The 18,967-nt window shown below is 49.5% G+C and overlaps 1 protein-coding gene across 2 annotated transcripts in view; it reads left to right on the forward strand.

Moving 5' to 3' along the window:
• The first annotated feature begins 6,489 nt into the window (after positions 1-6,489).
• Positions 6,490-18,967, forward strand: part of DLG5 (discs large MAGUK scaffold protein 5) — a 116,152-nt gene continuing 103,674 nt past the window's right edge. For both annotated transcript variants that reach the window (XM_032839043.1, XM_032839049.1), the window contains exon 1: positions 6,490-6,835. In XM_032839043.1, coding sequence (XP_032694934.1) covers positions 6,532-6,835 — 304 coding nt within the window. In that variant the 5' untranslated portion in view covers positions 6,490-6,531. The remainder of the gene's footprint in view (positions 6,836-18,967) is intronic.

Consider the following 18,967-nt stretch of genomic DNA (forward strand, 5'->3'; position numbering starts at 1 on the left):
TTACTTAATTCTTTCTAAGGTTCTCAAATGCTTTGAATCTCTGATTTCACCTTGTCCCCAGTACCTTGGGCAAGACTCATGACTAAATGAGACTCTCCCAGATTTCCTGTTTTAAAATTTTAGGAAATTTGCCTCTGGGCTATTCCTGAACTGAGAACAAAAGCCATCTGGAAGAAAAATGTCTTCATGATCTGAGAAGCTCCCAAGAGCCTAGCTTAAGTTAATATTTTTTCTAAACAGGTTTATAGTTCATTTCATTGTCACAGCATTCTTAAAAAGTTGGGTGAAACATAGCGCCTTCATAAGTAGAATTCCATTTTCAGGATCCTGGGGGAGTTCATTCACTTCAAGAGCTGTGCAAGGAAATCCTTTCAAATGTCACAGTCAGGTATAGGGCCACATGCACTTTCTAGGGTGGGGGAGGAAAGCTAGAAAGGATAACTTCTCCGCCCACACACATCCAAGGGTTCATACTAGTGCAGTTTGTACTGACAGAGACCCCCACTCACACCGAAACAGTCTCACAATGCCCTCCCACGCTTGCCGAGTACACACGCGCACGCACTCTCGCGTGTGCAGCCTTTTTTCTGCCAAAGTTGCTGCACACGTGGAACGGAGCGCCAGGGTCTGTTTCTCCAGGGAACAGCTGTTGCTTATCTATTAGAACATAAAATTCAGGGTCAGAGGCCTCTGGGGCCCCAGCTCACTCAGTCTGCAGAGAAAGCCTGGTTTCTAAGATTCTCCATTTGAAAACCTCCCCTCAGATTGTTAGTGGAGAGCTGGATTTTGTTTATAAAAGATGCCATAAATAATTACCCCCAAAGCAAGTCCTGCTGGAAGAGTAGGTTTCCATTCACTCATACACCAAACGGCAAGCATTGTGTAAGTACTAGGGGTTTCGCAGGGAACAAGAAGATACTGTTCCTGTGTCTGCAGAGCTCAGAGTCTTTGGGAACTGTCAGTTTTATATGGCTGCCATAACAAACTTGCCTCAAATGTAGGGCTTTAAAACCCATATTTATTATCTCATAGCTCTGAAGGTCCGAGGTCCCAGTTGGCTCAACTGGTTTCTATACTCAGGGTCTTACAGGCCTAAAACTCAAGGCGTCAGCCGGCAGGGCTCTGATAGGGAGGCTGTTTGCTTGCTATCAGCGGGACACCAACCCTTGCTTCTATAGCCTCTCTTGGGCCTTTGCACTGGGGCCCTAAGTCTCAAAGCCCCCAGTGGCAAGTCAAATCCTTCTCATGGTTGGAATCTCTCGACTTGCCCTTCCTCTGCCTCCAACCCGAGTAAATTCTCTGCTTTTAAGGGCTCATGTCGTTAGACCGAACTCCCCTGCGTAATCCAGGCAGCTGTCCCCATTTTAAAGTCTGTAACTTTCATCACATCTGCACCGCCCCTTTTCGCCTTGTAACATAATACATTTCACATTCACAGGTTCTGGGGCCTAGATGTGGAGATCTTAGGGGTGCCATTCTGCCTTTCCTAGAGGAAGTCAGAAAGGCACGTACGGCTTCTTAAAGTAAATAACATCTAAGTTCAAATGTGAAGAATGAGCTCTGAATCAAAGGGTTAACGCTCCCTGGCAGGACTGGGCTTGCAGTCTGGAGGGGACCTTGCCTTCAAGACTACATGAGCTTGGGGGTGCCTGTGTGGCTCAGTGGGCTAAGCCTCTGCCTTCGGCTCAAGTCATGATCTCTGGGTCCTGGAATAGAGCCCCTGCATCAGGCTCTCTGCTCAGTGGGGAGCCTGCTACCTCCTCTCTCTCTCTGGCTGCCTCTCTGCCTACTTGTGATCTCTCTGTCAAATAAAACCAAACCACACCACACCACACCACACCACACCACACCACACCACACCACACCACACCACACCACACCATTACATTAGCTCAGGAATCGATTTCCCAGCAGGGTCTGGTGGGTGGAGCCTGTAGCAGGAGAGGGTGGGGCTCCTGGTGCTCCGCACAGTTGGGGGGGCGTGGCTCCCAAGTGGGAGGAGTTTGGACACCGGTACTGAGCTCCAGACCTGCTGCCCACTTCCTCAGGGCCTCTCTCGCTTTGCTTTTGAGGCTGCTCCTATGTAAAGTATTCTTTTCCCATCTTTCTGTTTGGGGCAGAAATTATTTTTGAAATGGGGCCACAGTGCAAAAACTCTTGAATTGTTTATTCTTTCATATGTTCACAGATTAATTAAAAAATATGTATTGAGCCTCTAACACAGGCCAGGCGCCGTGCTGGGGGGTACGGCACAGAACAAGGTAGAAGGGGCCCCTGCTCTTACCATCTGAATACAAGTCAAATGGAAGTCTTTAAGCTGGAGGCCACAATCTTTTATTCAGGAATCTGGAAACATCTGCTCAAAACCTGTTTCTACATGCCTTGCATAGTCTTTTCTCTCAGACACACAAGAGAGTAGAAGCCAAAAGCACAGTGACATCTACCATATACTGAGCACTAATTATATGTATGTATGTGTGTGTGTATATATATATGACTAACTACTTTAATAATTTTATTGATACCCCTATATTAAAGATGAGGAGACTGAGGCACTGTAGTTTTACCCAACATCACAGCTATTAAGTTGCAAAGCTATTATTTAAATTAGGCATTCTGACTGCAGAAGTTGTCTGTTCAAATTCTACATTGGGGGGTTCTATGCCCATCAGAGACCAGGTATTGTGCTGGGGCTTTTTATCAGCCCCACCTCTGAACCCTCATAACCCTAATAAAGGGTGATGCTTATTCCCAATTTAGAAATGCAGAAATGAGGCTCAGAAAAGTTAAGCAGCTAGCCCAGGCATACAGAGTCAGTGAGTGTCTATGGTGGGATCTGAGCCCATCTCACATCTCTGTCCAGCTCAGGTGTGACTGCCCTGTAGGAGGGAGGGAGCTGGGGAGACAAGAGGAATGAAGGGTCAGCCACTGGGGAGAAAGGAGCCAGTGGGTGCAGGAGGGGTCAGAGGGAGAACAAGGAGTTCTGAGAGCAGAGTGGACACGGCAGGAAGTGTGAAAGAAGGTGAATGCCTGTGGAGAGAGCACTGTCTGTGGGAGCTGGGCTCAGAAGGCTGATTGCAAAGCACCAACTAAAGAGTGAACGGTCTATGAGCCTGTGGAGGTCCCCTTGTCAGGCAGTGGCTCCTTCCTGAGGACATGAGAGAGGGAAGGGGGCCTGTGAGGATGGGGAGACGGGGGTCAGTGCAGGGGGAGACCATGTGCACACATGCGTTGAGAGTGCAGGGATTGTACCCAGAACATTAAAGGGCTGTTCTCACGGAGGAGAAGCCCTCTGTTACTAAGATCAGAAGAAAAAAGGAAAACTGGGTACCTCTACAGAAAAATTCTTAGACAGTAGTGGTCAGATGTTAGGATGATTTGTAAAATAGAAATGCCCAGCTTTGTCTTTCAAACTTCCTCCATCCTGAGGGGGCTGTGTTTCCTGGGGCGGCCATAACAAATGACCACAAACCGCAAAGCAGAAATCTAGTAGCTCACAGTTCTAGAGGCTAGAAGTCTGAAGTCAGGCTTCGCAGGGCTGGTGTCTCCGAGGGCTTTGAGGGAGAATCCATTCTAGGCGTCTTTCCTAGCTTTCAGTGGTTGCCTGGAATCCTTGGTGTTCCCTGGCTGGTAGACCCATCACTCCAACCTCTGCTTCCGTCTTCTTGGAGAGAGAACACATAGTATTCTCCTTTATGTGTGTGTCTGTGTCCAAATTTCCCTCTTATAAGAACACCAGTCATTGGATTAGGGCCCACCCAAATCCTGTATGACCTTATTTTAACTTGATTACATCTGCAAAGACCTTATTTCCAAATAAGGTCACATTCACAGGTACTGGGAATTAGGGCATGAACACATCTTTTCAGGGGATACAATTCAACCCAGAACAGGGCACAAGAGACATAGTGTGTCAGAAGATGTCCTGAAGGGTATAAAATGCTACAGAAATACAAGGTCACTGGTGAAAGGAATGCTAAAGTTAAATTTTATAAAGTAAACCTTTTTCTCAAGAATTTGTGTTTTGCATCAAATGCCGTAGTTTCCAATAAAGGGTTTGCTGAAAGTAGTCTCCGTCACTGGGAGAAAATGCTCTTAGCAAATGAGCTTCCTCACTGCATCTCTGGAAGGATTCCAGAGAGAAAACACGCATGCTACCCACCATCCTTTTAGGGACACTGGGATACTATGTCTCTCTGCTGTCTCAGGCACTCTTTGGATCAGGACTTACTCACTATTGGTTCTAACCATAAAACAAATGACTCTCCTGCTTCTCCTCCTCCCCCCTTCTTCCTTCTTTCCATACCCTTGATTTCTAGTTAATCCATCTAAGAACAGAGGTCCTATCCTTCAGGTGTGTCCTGAGGGATGGATGCCTTTGCGGATAATTTTGGCTCTGCAGTTGCTGCAGAGGTGGTGGCCAGAAGGGGGAACCATGTCTCAGGGGCAGGGGGGAAGGGACAGTTAGAGGGAGCCTGTCTAGACCCTGGCACTGTGCAGTAACCAGCCTTCCCCTCCCCTAGAGCCTCAGCTGAGAGAAGCCCAGACTATCTGAGCAGGGAGGCTTCTTAAAAGAATTCAGTTCTGTCATTTTGGAGTCCATTTCTGGTCATGGAGGTCTTAAACAATTTAATCAAAGCTAGGAACACCCCTGTCCCCCATTCCAGAAATAAATACATGTCCACAAAAATGTTCACATAATTTCAAAAGCTTCACTGACATCCTCTAGCTTATTTATGAACTCAAAGCTAATAACCCCTGATTAAATACACTCTTCCCACTCTTTTCCTGAGGAGAAAAGTGCGATCAGGCAGAGGAATTGATTTGCTCCCACCTAGCACAGTTATTGAAAGGGAAATCCAAAAGTGGAGTGCAAATTCTGGTCCCCTTGTTTCTAACCGCTATGCATAAAGTTTGTTTCCATTAAATAAAAATGACTCTTTCCCTTAAAGAAGCAGAATCTTGGAGAAAATTTTGCTTTTGGAGGCAGGAAAGGAAGTTGGGGGTGGAAGTGACTGTCAGGAGCAAAGGCGCCCTGGGCCCCTAGCGTTTGTACTTGATAGTCATTCACTCCAACACAAACGTTTGCAATGGGCCTTGGATCCCACTTTACACTAGCAGGGTGGGGTGGGGTTCCGGAGGGCAAACAGTTGGGGCTCCAGCTTTAAGGACCACCTCCTGCATTTGGGTGGTAAGTGTCTGAAGCAGGCTATAAAGGAAGGCGGAAGAGTTCTTGGCTGTAGATCCTCACTGAGGGCATCAGGGTCCAAGGTTTCTGTAATCCATTGATTTGCCTTCTCTTAGACTAGCTAGGATCTCGGGGTGACATCTTGTCAAAAAGATCAAGGGCTCCGCCGCCACCCTCCCCCCCTTCATCTAGCAACACATCCTCTCCTCCTCTGAGGACGTCCAAACCCCTCTGAGACTCTGGGGACCAAGATCTCAAATGGGTGTGAGGGCAAAGATCCTGATTAACTGAGACTCAGGGGAGTCTATTGGGAAATTCTCTAGGGGTTCCTTGGAGTAGGGGAAATCTCACAGATTCGGAGGGGGTCTTAATTTGGAGATGTCCAAATTTAGGGGACTCCTTCCTCAATTGTGTCCCGGCTTTATTTTGGAGTTCTCAGATTAGAGACCCTGAATGGGGGGTGGTGCATGGTTTTGTTTGAGGTCGTCTCCAATAGACTGAGAGTTCGCCGTGTGTCCGGCCGAGGGGACCTGGGGGTGTGGGCGGCTTCCTGCAGGTCCCCTGACTCCGCGTCCCCACCCCCGGCTGCTCCCAGGCCTCGGAGCGAAGGAACGCGACGTCCCGCCTCCCGGGCGGGCCAGGGGCGGGGAGGCGGGGACCCCTCCCCTTCGCCATCCCCTCGGGACCGGGCGCCGGGACTCTCAAAGGGACGGCGGGGGACGGGAGGCGGCGGCGGCGGGGCTCGGGCCATGGCGGAGCGGGCGGCGTTAGCAGGGCCCCGGTGAGGCGGGCCGGAGCGGCCGCAGAGCCGGGCCCGAGCCGTCGGGGGCCTGGCGAGGGCGGCGCCGGCGACTTTCCCCACGGAGTTGTGGTCTAGTTTGGTGGGCGGCGCGGGGCCCGGGAGCCGGGGCGCGATCTCTCGCGCGGCCGGGAAGGGAGCGGCGGGCGGCGCGCGCGGAGGGGGCGGGGGAGCATGCCCGGCTGGAGCCCGGCCTCGGGGCGCGCCCCGGCCGCCGTCCCCTCCTCCGCCTCCTCCTTCTCCTCCTCCGTCTCCTCCTCCTCTTCCACTCCCGCCGCCGCCGCCGCAGCCAACATGGCTGCGCTCCTGAGCCCGGCAGGCGGCCGCTGCTGAGCGCCGCGCGCCGCCGGGGCCCCCAGCCCGCCAGGCTCCGGCCCATGGCCCCCGCGGCCCCGCGGCTCCGGGCGCGCTAGGGCTGCAGCCGAGCGCCCGCCGCCCGAGGCCACTCGCCGCCGCCGCCCGCCCGCCCGCGCGCGCGCCCGCCCGCCCGCCGGCCTCGGGGAGCCGGAGCCGTCCGCGGGGCGGGGCGGGGCGGCCCGCCACCATGGAGCCGCAGCGCCGGGAGCTGCTCGCCCAGTGTCAGCAGAGCCTGGCCCAGGCCATGACCGAGGTGGAGGCCGTGCTCGGGCTGCTTGAGGCCGCGGGAGCGCTGAGCCCCGGCGAGCGGCGGCAGCTGGACGAGGAGGCGGGAGGCGCCAAGGCGGAGCTGCTGCTCAAGCTGCTCCTGGCCAAGGAGCGAGACCACTTCCAGGACCTGCGGGCGGCGCTGGAGAAGACGCAGCCTCACCTGCTGCCCATTCTATACCTGAACGGCGTCGTCGGGCCGCCGCAGCCCTCGGAGGGCGCCGGTGAGTGGCAGACCCCTGGCCCGGCCTCTGGGACCGCTTTCCACCATCTCTCTTTGCAGCTCCCAGTGGGAACTCTCGAGGGCTGTGGCGGTGGGTCGGGGTTTCCGTCCCTTGGCCGGTCTGGGGAGGGGGGCCTTGCGTGGTCCCTTACTTCGCACCTCCTCCCCCGATCCCGCCCGTCGCTGTGAACAGTGCCAGGCACTGCAGGCCCCGACTCTCCGGTTGCCACGGCATCGGGGTGCTCCTGAGACCACCAGGTCCAGCCGACCTCGGAGGGATGTCCGGCAGTCCCTTTCCTAAGGCTCTTCATCATCCGCCGTTCATTTGGGAGTCCCTGCTAGCCTTTAATCAGTGATACAGTCTAGAAGAATGGAGCCTGGGCCAGGACTGGTCCTCCTGAATTTTGGTCCCTGCCACCCAGGTTCATGATCACTTGTGCCTTTTGACTTTCTGACTCTGTCCACTCCCTCTGTCCAGAGTTCAGTCTGTTTGCTCGCCCAGACTTGCACTTGATTATGCACAATGCCTGCTAGGTTTCTTTGGAAACTGTGGGCCTGGAAAAGTTGGGGAAGTTGCATTGCACCATGGGAAAATCCTAGTAGTGGCTGCTGTGGCTCAGATCCCTCCTCGGCGGTGCTGAGCTGCCTGAGGAGGGAAGGCTGGTGGCTGGTGCCCTTGAGTGATGGATTTGTGAGTATTCCTGTGTGTGTGTTGGGGGTGGGGGTACTACTGGGAGTTTGTGAGAAGTGGCAGGCTTGGCCTAGCCTGGTTGGGAGTGTGGAAAGGCAGCCTTTTAGACAAGGAAGCTGGAGGAAGAAGGCATAGCACTGAGAAAGGAAGAAAACCTGCATTTATTAGGCTCCTACTGTTGTGGCAGGCACTCTGCTTTATTACATTTATTGTTGCTACTCTGTGAGGGGTCTACTTATTACTTTGCCAGAGGAAAAAAAAGTGCAGTTTGGAGTAGTTCAGATGCTCAAAGTATTGTGCACCAGGAGTTTTCAGTTATGACCTATTGTTTTGTTTAACAGGTTCAGACAGGGAGTGGCAAATGCCACCGTTTCTATATCTTGTCCTTGTTTTAAGAGTGAACTGAGAGGGCTGACAAAGAGCCCTGAGTACCTGTAGGCCAAAGGCTGATGAGACCCATTTATTTGGCTGTAAAAAACCTCACTTATTAAGGGGGTGATTTTATAAGCTGTTCCTGGTAAGAGCTGCAGTGTGTATATTGGCTGTCTTCAGCCTCACTTTTTGTAGTGGAGGGAACTGAGACACGAAGAATAAACTGCTGTCCACACAGCACATCCTTGGTGGTCCTCTGTCTCTGCTTTGGGATTTCGGACTCCAGCATTTATGTCCCTCAAACCTGCGTTCGGTCTCCCAATGATGGCCATATTTGAGTCGCTGGGCAAACCCAGTCCTCTACTGGGCTGGTGGTTTGGAGGATGCTAAGAAGGCTATCAGATGTGCCCATGAGGATAAAGACACGGGGAAATTTCATTGGGGTAATTTTTTTTTTCTAAATTGCTTTTATCTTTCTATTTTTGAGGGAGAAAACTGATCAAAGAAGTGAAGAAGTTAGCGTGCAGACCCATGTCCTCCTTGGAATGTTTGAATCAGCTCTAGCTTTAATCTCTGGAATAGATGGATGGATTGCCACTAATTAGGTCCCCCATTTCTGTGCCTGGCAGAGAAGGTGGGGCCTCACTTGGGCTGAGGTTGTAAGAACTGGTCTTGACCTCTGAGGAAGGGACAGAGCAGGGTTTGATTTTTCCCTGAGCACAGTGATTTAAGACCCTAGTTTTACAACAAAACAGAATTCTGTGGGTTTGCAGAGTGTCACGAAATTCTCAGAAAAAGAGTTGTCAAGGGGAAGTTAAGTTCATTTTAGTTAACGCTTTAGAGAAAAATTAGGATAGCTTTTAGTATGGCAAGATAGAGCTTCTGGGGAGGGGTAACATGGTGTGCAAGTAAACAATAGTGTGGAGACCTTTGTAAAGGATGAATATTTATTATTATTATGTTCTTAAAGATTTTATTTGTCAGAGAGCACAAGCAGGGAGCGCGGCAGGGAGAGGAAGAGGCAGCCTCCCTGCTAAGCAGGGAGCCTGATGTGGGGACTCAGTCCCAGCACCCTGGGATCATGACCTGATCCCAGCAGACGCTTAACCGACTGAGGGACCCAGGCTTCCGAAAGGATGCGTTATTGTGCAGTGGTTTTCCAACTTTTGTTTTTTTTCCTCTTTTCACCAGTGAGCACTTATTACGGGGTGATGCTCAGAGCATAATGGAACTGCTCTGGTTGCGGGGTCAGAGGCACCTTTCTCTGTATGTGGGTCTGCCATCACCCTGTTAGGGCCTTTCTTGGTGGTTTCCATACCCCTTGTGGGCCCCGGGTCCAGGATACCCATCCCCTGGCTGGCACTGGTGCACTGGCTGTGCTGCAGGCAAATGATGGCTAGCAGCCCCGCCCCCCAGGGGCTGCTAGCCATGGGCCTGGCGCTAAGGGGGAAGCTTGCCCGGGTGGTATACTGGGCAGGTTGCACACAAACTCCTGTGCTCTGCTCATGCTCAGAGACCCAGACACTTAGGACCCACCATGCTCAGGCTTAGGGTATGAAGATGACTAAGGAACACACCATGTTGTTTTATTTTGAGGGCAGGGACATTCCTCTTCCAGGATTGATGGTACGTTGCTGCTCAGCGTTTTGAATCTTACTGCATACTTTCCTATCTCGCTTGATTCTGTAGCAACCCCAGATGAGGGCTGTCTTGTCGGCATTGCATTGAGTTCCACACTCACATCTGTATGGAGTGAGGACAGGCCAGAAGTTGCAGGGCAGAAAGGGGCCCGAGTTGAGGCTAAGCCCAGTGCTCTTGATTCCGTGTTGGGTTATTTTTTCCTGTTACCTGATTAGGCCCCCACAGTTCAGTTTCAGGCCATTTCCTGCATTGGGAAACTCTGGAATTATGGAGCCCCTCCTTTTCCCAGTACATGGATCTCTAAGGAAGAGGTGATCACCCTTGCCCTCGCTGGTGATGGTAAGAGGGAAGAATTCTTGTTCTTCTCCTTTGAGTGGCTCAGGTGTCTGATGTCTTTTCTGGGGGTGAACTAGGATCTCGTTTGGTTATTCAGAACCCACTCAGTCCCTTGTCTTTTCTCTTTGATTCAGTTATTAACATCTGGGTTTTCTCACTTGGAGATCCTTGACTGCGTGCCCCTGGAATGAGGGTCCCTGTCTGGCAGGGAGCATCAGTGTCTTCATCTGTGAAATGGGGCTAAGGGTGGCAGGCTGCCTGTCTCAGCCACTGGGGTGGGGTGGGGCAGAATGTGATTGGGGAGGACTGAAGTGCCTGGTCCTGTGATCTGTCCAGGTGGGGCTTTGATGCAGATGGAGACAGGTGAGGAGGATGTAATTCCAGCCTGCAGCTTGCCACCTAGTTGGGGGAGTGGGACACTCAGGAGAATAACATAATGAGATAGATCAATTGAGTGATAGAGACACAAGCAGGCTTTTTCCTCCTTTTAAAAACTGTATATCACTGGGGCGCCTGGGTGGCTCAGTGGGTTAAAGCCTCTGCCTTTGGCTCGGGTCATGATCTCAGGGTCCTGGGATCGAGTCCTGTATCGGGCTCTTCGCTCAGCAGGGAGCCTGCTTCCTCCTCTCTCTCTGCCTGCCTCTCTGCCTACTTGTGATCTCTGTCAAATAAATAAAATCTTTAAAAAAAAAAACAAAAAAACCCCAAAAAACTGTATATCACATACTTTCCCCAAGTATTCTCATCCACCTCTAGTGGCTCTAATTACCATCTAAATGTGAGGGTCTCCCCAAATCATGTCACCCTAGGCTTCTCTTATGAGACAGGTGGCGGGATGGGGTGGTTGCCCCCGTGTGCCTAGAGATGAAGGTTTCCTCCTCGGCCCCCACTGTGCCTCCTGCTCAGTGACCTCTGGAGCTGCCCACTTTTGGCTCACCAGAGGCCAGAGAGTGGACACAGCAGTGGCTGCTGGAGGAAGCCTTGGAGGAGGGACTGGGACTTGAGCTGGGGTCGAAGAGGCCACATGAACATGCATAGGCAAAGGAGAGGAAGATGTTCTGGTTCAGGTTGCGGAAATGAAACTAACCAGAGCAGAGCAGGGGTCGGCGTAGGCTATGGGGGCATGAGTGTGCAAAGGTAATCTGGAGTGACCACGATGGCTATGCTGGGTGAGGGGTTTTGGGAGGCACTAGGAATCTAGACACTGGACATTTGTCACAAGTTAAAGCTGGAGGAATATTTCTCCTTAAAGAAATAAGCTGCTAGGCTTTTCCAGCAGGATGAGTGCAGTTGGCTGCTGATCGTCAGGTGTGGACTATTTATTATTGATTAGAGGTTGCCTGGGCCTTTTGTTCTCTCTCTGCCCTCTTCAGGTACCTGCTGCCTCATCTTCATCTGCTCCAGCCTGTAGGGTCAGCTGGAATAGGGACATAAATAAAAGTTCCAACCATTCATTGTAGTTTTTCTTTTGGTTCTTTTAACTGAGTTATTTGGGAGGAAGGAGTGGAGGAACTTCAAAGTAAGGGTTGAAAAGAGGTTTCTAAGAGAAGGGCAGATTTTCTTTATCCTTCTAAGTGTATTAGTTCAGGGCACCTTTATTGCAAGTGATGGAGACTTAGCTCAAAGCATAGTAGGCAGAGAGGAGAAATTTATTATATAATATTCCAAAAGCTTAGGGTGAGGGGGAGAAACTGGCTTTTGGATGATTAATCCTTGAATGCTGTGGGCCTTTTTCATGGAGCATGGCCTCAGGACTCTGTGGACTTCATCTTCATGGCCCCTGATTGGAGAATAAAGGGAGATCCATCTAATGAGCCCAGGCAGGTGTGTGTCCATGTCAGGCCCAATCACTGTGGCAAGGACTAGGGGATGGAGATTGTCTCAGCAGTTGACCGTGTGAGTAGGGTATGGTGATAGGATGCTATCACTGGCAGCCTCTACTGGATCCTGTGTTTCTTGAGATGGGGAAGGTGTGGGGAGCCATTCTCCAAAGCAAGGTGAGCAAGAAGGATGTTGGTGCAGCTAAAACAGCAGATGAATGTCCACTCTTTGTGGTCCTATCTTCGTGTGATGCTGTCGTTCATAGGCAGAGTCATCAGTGGAGTGCAGTGGTGGGACAGGTGGTCATCCTTTACTAAGTTTTAGACTTTGGGCATGGCAGTTAACCCTTCTAAGCTTAGGTCCTGCTCTACCAAGTAGTTAAAGCAGTAACTGCTTCACTGTGCTATTTGACAGTCATAAGAGGGAGGAGTATTTTGTCACTGTGCTAAGCAGCGTGCCCTCCAGCTAGCCTTAGGATTGAAAACCTGGGATTCTTCTGAGATTTCTGAGGGTTATGTGAGAGCTCCTTGTAAACTGTGCTGAACAGATGTTAGGGCTGCTTTTCCTGTGGCCGCGGGTCACCAAGAGTGGAACGTAATCTCCGTGTATTCCTGATGCCTACCATAGAGCCTGGTCCAAGATAGATGTTCAAAAAATTTCTGTTGGATGGATTTGTGTGCTGTGTGTAGAAGGAGTGATGTGTCCCACGAAAATCCAGATCCTCTTCAGAAATATGTTCCTGAGTGGTGACTTCACAGTGACAGAAGCTTGTAGGAGTGCAGGAAGGCCAGAGTGAGTCCCAGATGCACACACGGATGTCCCCACCCACGGTATGTCTGTGACGGAAGCAGGTGGTGTGACTTTGATGTCTGAAGTTCCCAAGGTTACCCATCAGGTATCAGCATGTTGGGGCTGGCTGCCAGGAGCCATGCGGAATGCCCACATTGTCTGTTATGGGATTGGAGAGACCTTTTGTTTTCACACTTAGATGCTGAATGTCAGCTTGGTGTCCTCGAAAGAGACCTGGATGGGGATCTGCTCCTAACTCTGCAACATCTTGACCTTGGAGGAGCATCTTAGCCACCTGGTGCTTGGGTTTTTGCCCTTTTTTTTTTTTTCTTTTCAATACAGATAGTCAAACTAGAAGTGTAGCCTTGACTAGAGGGCTAACTCAGTCCTATGGGTCTCTCAGCGCTACTAAGGTGGCATTCAGGCCAAGGAAGTTCACGGTTGGACAAGATTCTGAGGCTTCTTCTAGCTCTGTGCCATGGTTACTGTTCTCTGATTTCATGTTAGGGTTGAATGCTGTTTTGATACTCTGGCTTTCTTTTTCCTGAAAAAGTAAGCAGCATCGGAGAAATATTTCGTGTTAGGTATTTTGCCCCCCCCCCCCCATATATTCCACAGCCAGTGCAAAGGGTCTCTTTAATAATTTTTGAACCTTGAGAAGATGTGAGCCACAGAAATATTGGGCATAGAGCAAGAGGGTTGAGATGCCTTTCTTTCTGTGCACTGGGGATGTGGAATGTGTTCAGCAGAGAAGAATTTTAAATAGGATTGAGCTAGGGGTGGGCAATGGGTATTACTTCTTTTTCACCTTTTACCAGAGCCAGGTAGCGTATCCCTGAATTGTGTGTCTCCATCTTTTTGAGACAGAGTCCAGTGAAAGTGCTACAGAAGCATTTTAAACTAAACAGAGAGGTTTGGAGTATCCCATGTTGGTCACCCAACTCAACCCTTGGTGGATAATTGAGAGGGGACTGTTGACCTTGATGTTCATTTCACACTAAGGGCCATAACCCATTTGTATTGAGTTTTGTTTTGTTTTTTTATTTTGATAAAATCTACAAAACATAAAACTTAGCATTTGGACCAATTTTTTTTTTTTTTTAAAGATTTTATTTATTTGAGAGAGAGAGAGCACAAGTGAGGGGAGGAAGAGGGAGGACCAGACTCCTTCCTGAGCAGGGAACCTGACGTGGGACCCGATCCCATACCTGAGCTGAATCAGGCAGACGCTTAACCGACTGAGCCACCCAGGAGCCCCTGCACCATTTTTTCCCTGTGTTTTTATTGTGGCAAAATAAACATAACATGAAGTATACTATTTTCACCATTTCAGGTGTACGGTTCAGTTGTATTTTGTATATTCCCGTTGTGCAGTCATTGCTCCCATCCATCTCCTGAATTTCTTCATCTTATAAAACTGAAACTCTGTACCAATGAACAATAATTCTCCATTGTCCCCTTCCTCCTCGCTCCTGGCAATGTCCATTCGACTTCAGTCTCCCGAGTCTGACCACTCCAGGTACCTTGTAGAAGTGGAATCACGCAGTATGTGTCTTTTTGTGATGGGCTGATTTCAATTAGGGTAATGTCCTCAGCATTCATCCCTCTTGTAGCATGTATCAGAATTTCCCTACTTTCAAAAAAATTTTATTTGATTAAAAATTGTTTTTAATTATGGCAAAGAACACATAAAATTTACTGTCCTAACCGTTTTTAAGTGTATGTGGTTTGGTGGTATTAAGTATATTAACATAGTTATTTAAAAGATCTCTAGAACTTTTCTATCTAGCAAAACTGAAACTCTGTACTCATTATCCAACTCCCTGTTTTCTCCTCTCTCCACCTCTGGTAACCACAATTCTACTTTCGGTCTCTGTGAATTGGACTCTTCTAGGAACATCATGTCAGTAGAATCATGTAATATTTATTGCTTTGCAATTGGCTTATTTCACTGAGCATAATGTTTTCAAGATTCATCCATGTTGTAGCAAATGTCCAAATTTCCTTCTTTTGTAAGACTGAATAATATTCCTTCGCACGTACAGACCACATTTTATTTATCCATTCATCTATCAGTAGACACTTGGGCTGCTTCCCACTTTTGACTGTTATGAATAAAGCTGCTATCAAAATTGGTGTACAATTTTGATTGTACAAAATTTTGGTGTACCTCTTTGAGTCCCTGCTTTCAGTTCTTTTGGGAATTATTGGTAATTTTGTGATTAATTTTTTTTTTAAGATTTTATTTATTTATTTGACAGACATCACAAGTAGGCAGAAAGACAGGCAGAGAGGGCGAAGCAGGCTCCCCGCCGAGCAGAGAGCCCCATGTGGGGCTCGATCCCAGGACTCTGGGATCATGACCTGAGCTGAAGGCAGAGGTTTAACCCACTGAGCCACCCAGGCACCCCTCTGTGATTAATTTTTTGAGGAACCGTCATACTGTTTGCCTGAGTTTTAATTATGAAATCCGTACTCTCCACAGCATCTTGACTCAAGGGCAAATGGCCTGGCTGGCATCCTAGATCCAACATTTTCTTTCCTTTTTTCTTTTAAAACTTGTGGATTTTTGCCCGCAACCCGTTTTGGAAAGTCTCAGGACAGTTTCTTTGGACTTTAAAGAAAGATTTTAGTTTCAGGAGTCCCCCGTGACTCTTGAGGCTAGAAGTTAACTGTACAATCCCAGCAGCGTTCATATCTGGCAGCCCAACCGTGTTCACACATTTCCGTCTTGTTTCCAGTACTAATATCTCTCCATCCCCAAAGGCCCCGAAGTATGTTAGTTATTTCTGCTCTGTACACACTTCCTCCTTGTCCCATTCTGGGTTGCTTTGGTTTTTCAGTCTTGGATCCAGGGTAATGGCTATCAAGATTTTCTTTCAAAAGACCTAGGTCAGCATTTCCCCCCAGGAAACATCTTCTCAGCCCTTCTCACCATGTTCATGATGTTGCTTGACAAAAGGGTTCTGTGGTCAAAGCATTTGAGAAATGCTGCTGTGAGCAGGTCACACAACCTCCTTTATTGGGAGCCTCTTGAGAGGACTAACAGGCCAGCATGCCTTGGGTTGTCGCTGGAGTGGGTTCCCCAGGCAGTGTTTCCCAGATGGATTTGACCACACATCTTTTCTCATTGAGTATCTTGTGACATCAGAGTTCTGAGAAGTGTAGTTTTGGGAAACTTTATCATCAGGGCATAGAACTGGAACATCAGTGTATACCATCGTTTCCTCAAACTTCCTTCCAGCTCCCTCACTTGCTCGCTCTCCACACCCCCCTGCCCCGCCCCGCCAGACCTTGAGCTTCCCTATCTTCTAAACTCCAGTACCAGCTGAAATAGGCATGTGCGATTCCGGGGCCAGTACTTTTTTTTTTGGATGTGTGGATAACTTAGATATGCAGTAGATTCTGGGACCAGTAGATGTTGAGATTGTGTGATCTTGGGTAAGGTATGGGACCTCCCTGGGCCTCCATTTCTCCAGTGTGGCTTGTCAAGAATGAGGTCTGATCTCATGGTGGCTGATCTTTGAGATGGTTAAACCTCTTGCAGTCTTTTTTTTTTTTTTTTTAAGTAAAAGCTCTGTGTCCGATGTGGGGCTTGAACTCATGACCGTGAGGTTAAGATTCACATGATCCACAGACTGAGCCAGTCAGGTGCTGCGTCTTGACGTCTTCTTTAGGTCTGAGTGAGCAGGACTGGGCTGTGGTTCCCAGTCAGGGTTTCCGGGGGCGCTTCATGAGGACTTGTGATCTGTTCTGGTGATTTGATACCTGCAGCTCTGAGACTGACTAACTGTCCATGCTGGGCTGGACCGCAGGCACATAGTCTCTGCCCTGGGAGTGCTAGGAGGACAGTTGACAAAGAGGAATGAGCCAGGTGGCTTGAGCATCACTGGTAGGTTTGGAGCCAGGGAGGGAGGCCACAGGACTAGACACTGCTGGGTGTCCTAAACCAGTTGTGGGGTCCCGGCTTTTCCGTCTTAGGCTGTGGGACTTCAGCAAGTTGCTTACTCTTTCTGGGTCTTCTTTCTCCTTATCTGTAAAAAGGCTAATAGCATTCTCTTCCAAGGGCTTTGGTGAGGACTGAGGTGATTTATGTGGGGTAAGAGCAAGCTGCTGGAGCCGCTGCTGCTCTTGGGAGCATCCTGCCCTTGACTGGAGAGGCAGGGTCTGCCTGTGTTGGGAATTAGGAGGCATTGTGGGGTGCAGGGCGTACTTGGAGTTAGAGTCTGTCCAGAGTGTGCATGGACCAGGAGGCCCTGCCCCCCTGGGGCTGCTCAGAAACACACTTTCACAGTGTTTTGGCCCTGGAGCCTACATTTTAAGGAAGGCATTGCCATGGAATGGCATAGAAGGATCACAGGAGGAGCTCATTTTGGAGGAAAGGAGACTTAGAGGGGCTTCGATGCCTGTTTTCCAAAGGACACCAGATAGTGGTGAGACCTGATTCTCTTGGATCCCAGAGAGCTAATCACAGGCTGACAGGTGAAAGATACTGGGAGGTAGAACTGAGTTCCATTTAAGGAGGGACCTGCTTCCCTCCCTTGTTTTCTTTTAGACTTCATGTTCCACAACTTTCTTTCTTTTTTTTTTTTTAAGATTTTATTTTTTTATTGCAGAGAGAGAGAGAGAGAGCACGAGTAGGGGGAAGGCGGGGCAGAGAGAGAAGCACACTCCCGGCTGAGTAGGGACTCGTACGTGGGGCTCGACCCCAGGACCCTGGGATCATGACCTGAGCCGAAGGCAGGCACTTAACCGACTGAGACACCCAGATGCCCCTGGTTTAGTGTTTTTAATGTTGGAAATAATTTTCTATCAGAATTCTTTTTTTTTTTTTTTTAAGATATTATCTGTTCATGGGGGTGCCTGGGTGGCTCAGTGGGTTAAGCGTCTGCCTTCGGCTCAGGTCATGATCCCCGAGTCCTGGGTTCGAGCCCCACATTGGGCTTTCTCCTCGCAGGGAGCCTGCTTCCCCCCACCCCCGCTTGCCTCTCTGCCTACTTGTGATCTCTGTCAAATAAATAAATAAAATCTTTAAAAAAAAATGGTAGAAAACTTCTTCTGAAATTAAACAAAAATTATCTATTCATTTATTAGAGAGAAAGAGCACGCACAAGCAGGAGGAGCAGCAGGCAGAGGGAGAGGGAGAGGCAGACTCCCCACTGACCAGGAGCCTGATACGGGGCTTGATCCCAGAACCCTGGGATCATGACCTGAGCCAAAGGCAGACGCTTAACCCACTGAGCCACCCAGGTGCCCCATATAACACAACTTTCAAATGCATGCAGCTATGGAACACCTGATGTAACGGACCCCCGCCCCCAAGAACTTTAGCTGTCTGCAGCAATGTCAGACAAGCCCCAGACAGGGTACCACTTTACCAAAAATGCTCGAGGAGATAATAGGCCTTTTAAAAGAGCACAGCAGAAGACCATGTTTACAGCCAACAATATTCGTGGTAATTTAAGGTCTTCTACCCACTTGATACTCTTTACCTTGTCTCAGAAATGCCTTTTTATAGATGGTTTGCTCAAATCAGGATTTTAATAAGGCTCGCACCTTGCATTTAGTTGACGACAGTCTTCTGAGCTTCTTTTATCATCCTGGGCAGCTCCCCTTCCCCTGGTCTTCTGCTCACGGAAGACCACATGCCAGCCAGCCACGGACTGGACCACTGTAGGTCCTTTCCTGAGAGTCCCCGTGGATGACGGGTGAGCACAGGGTGGGTGCTCAGAATGTGGGGCATGGAGTCCAGCCAGAAGCCTCTTCAGCCTCTCTTTCCTCACAAGCCTGTAACAAACAATTATTTTTTAAATTATTTATCTATTTGTCAGAGAAAGAGAGAGCGCGCACAAGCAGGGGGAGTGGCAGGCAGAGGGAGAAGCAGGCATCCCTGCTGAGCAGGGAGCCAAATGCAGGACTCCATCCCAGGACCCTGGGATCATGACCTGAGCCAAAGGCAGATGCTTCACAACTGAGCCACCCGGGTGTCCCTGTTATAAACAATTAAATGAAAACATATGAAGTGTAAGTGTTTTCTGTGATTTATTTATTTATTTATTTATTTAAGCTGTGGGGCTCTTTTCCTTGAGCAGCCTTGTATATGAGAGGCAAATGTGTAAAGCAGACAAAAAGGGGTGGTGGTCGTTGGGTGTGGAGGCCTGGAGCTCCTTTTTTCCTCGTGTCCTCCCCGAGGCTCCTCTACGGAGGTCTGTGGGGCTCTCCAAGGTTCATGGAACACAGTTTGAAAACACTTGTTTGGATGCTTTTGTTTCGAGATGCTCCCCATGTTGAGAGAGAGAGGAGCCCCCCACAAGCTTCACCTTCCTTTGCCTCAGCTGAAATGGATTGGCGGGTCATGACAGAGGCTGCCATCGGTGACAGCTTCGTTTCCATGACATATTCTTTGCCTGCCTCCTTTGTTTACCTTTCTAGGTTTCCTTTGGGGATGAACCATGCTCTCAAGAATGACAGATGACCACAATG

The sequence above is a fragment of the Lontra canadensis genome, unplaced genomic scaffold (assembly GCF_010015895.1).
Source record: "Lontra canadensis isolate GAN:19392208 unplaced genomic scaffold, GSC_riverotter_1.0 scaffold3, whole genome shotgun sequence".
Taxonomy (NCBI): domain Eukaryota; kingdom Metazoa; phylum Chordata; class Mammalia; order Carnivora; family Mustelidae; genus Lontra; species Lontra canadensis.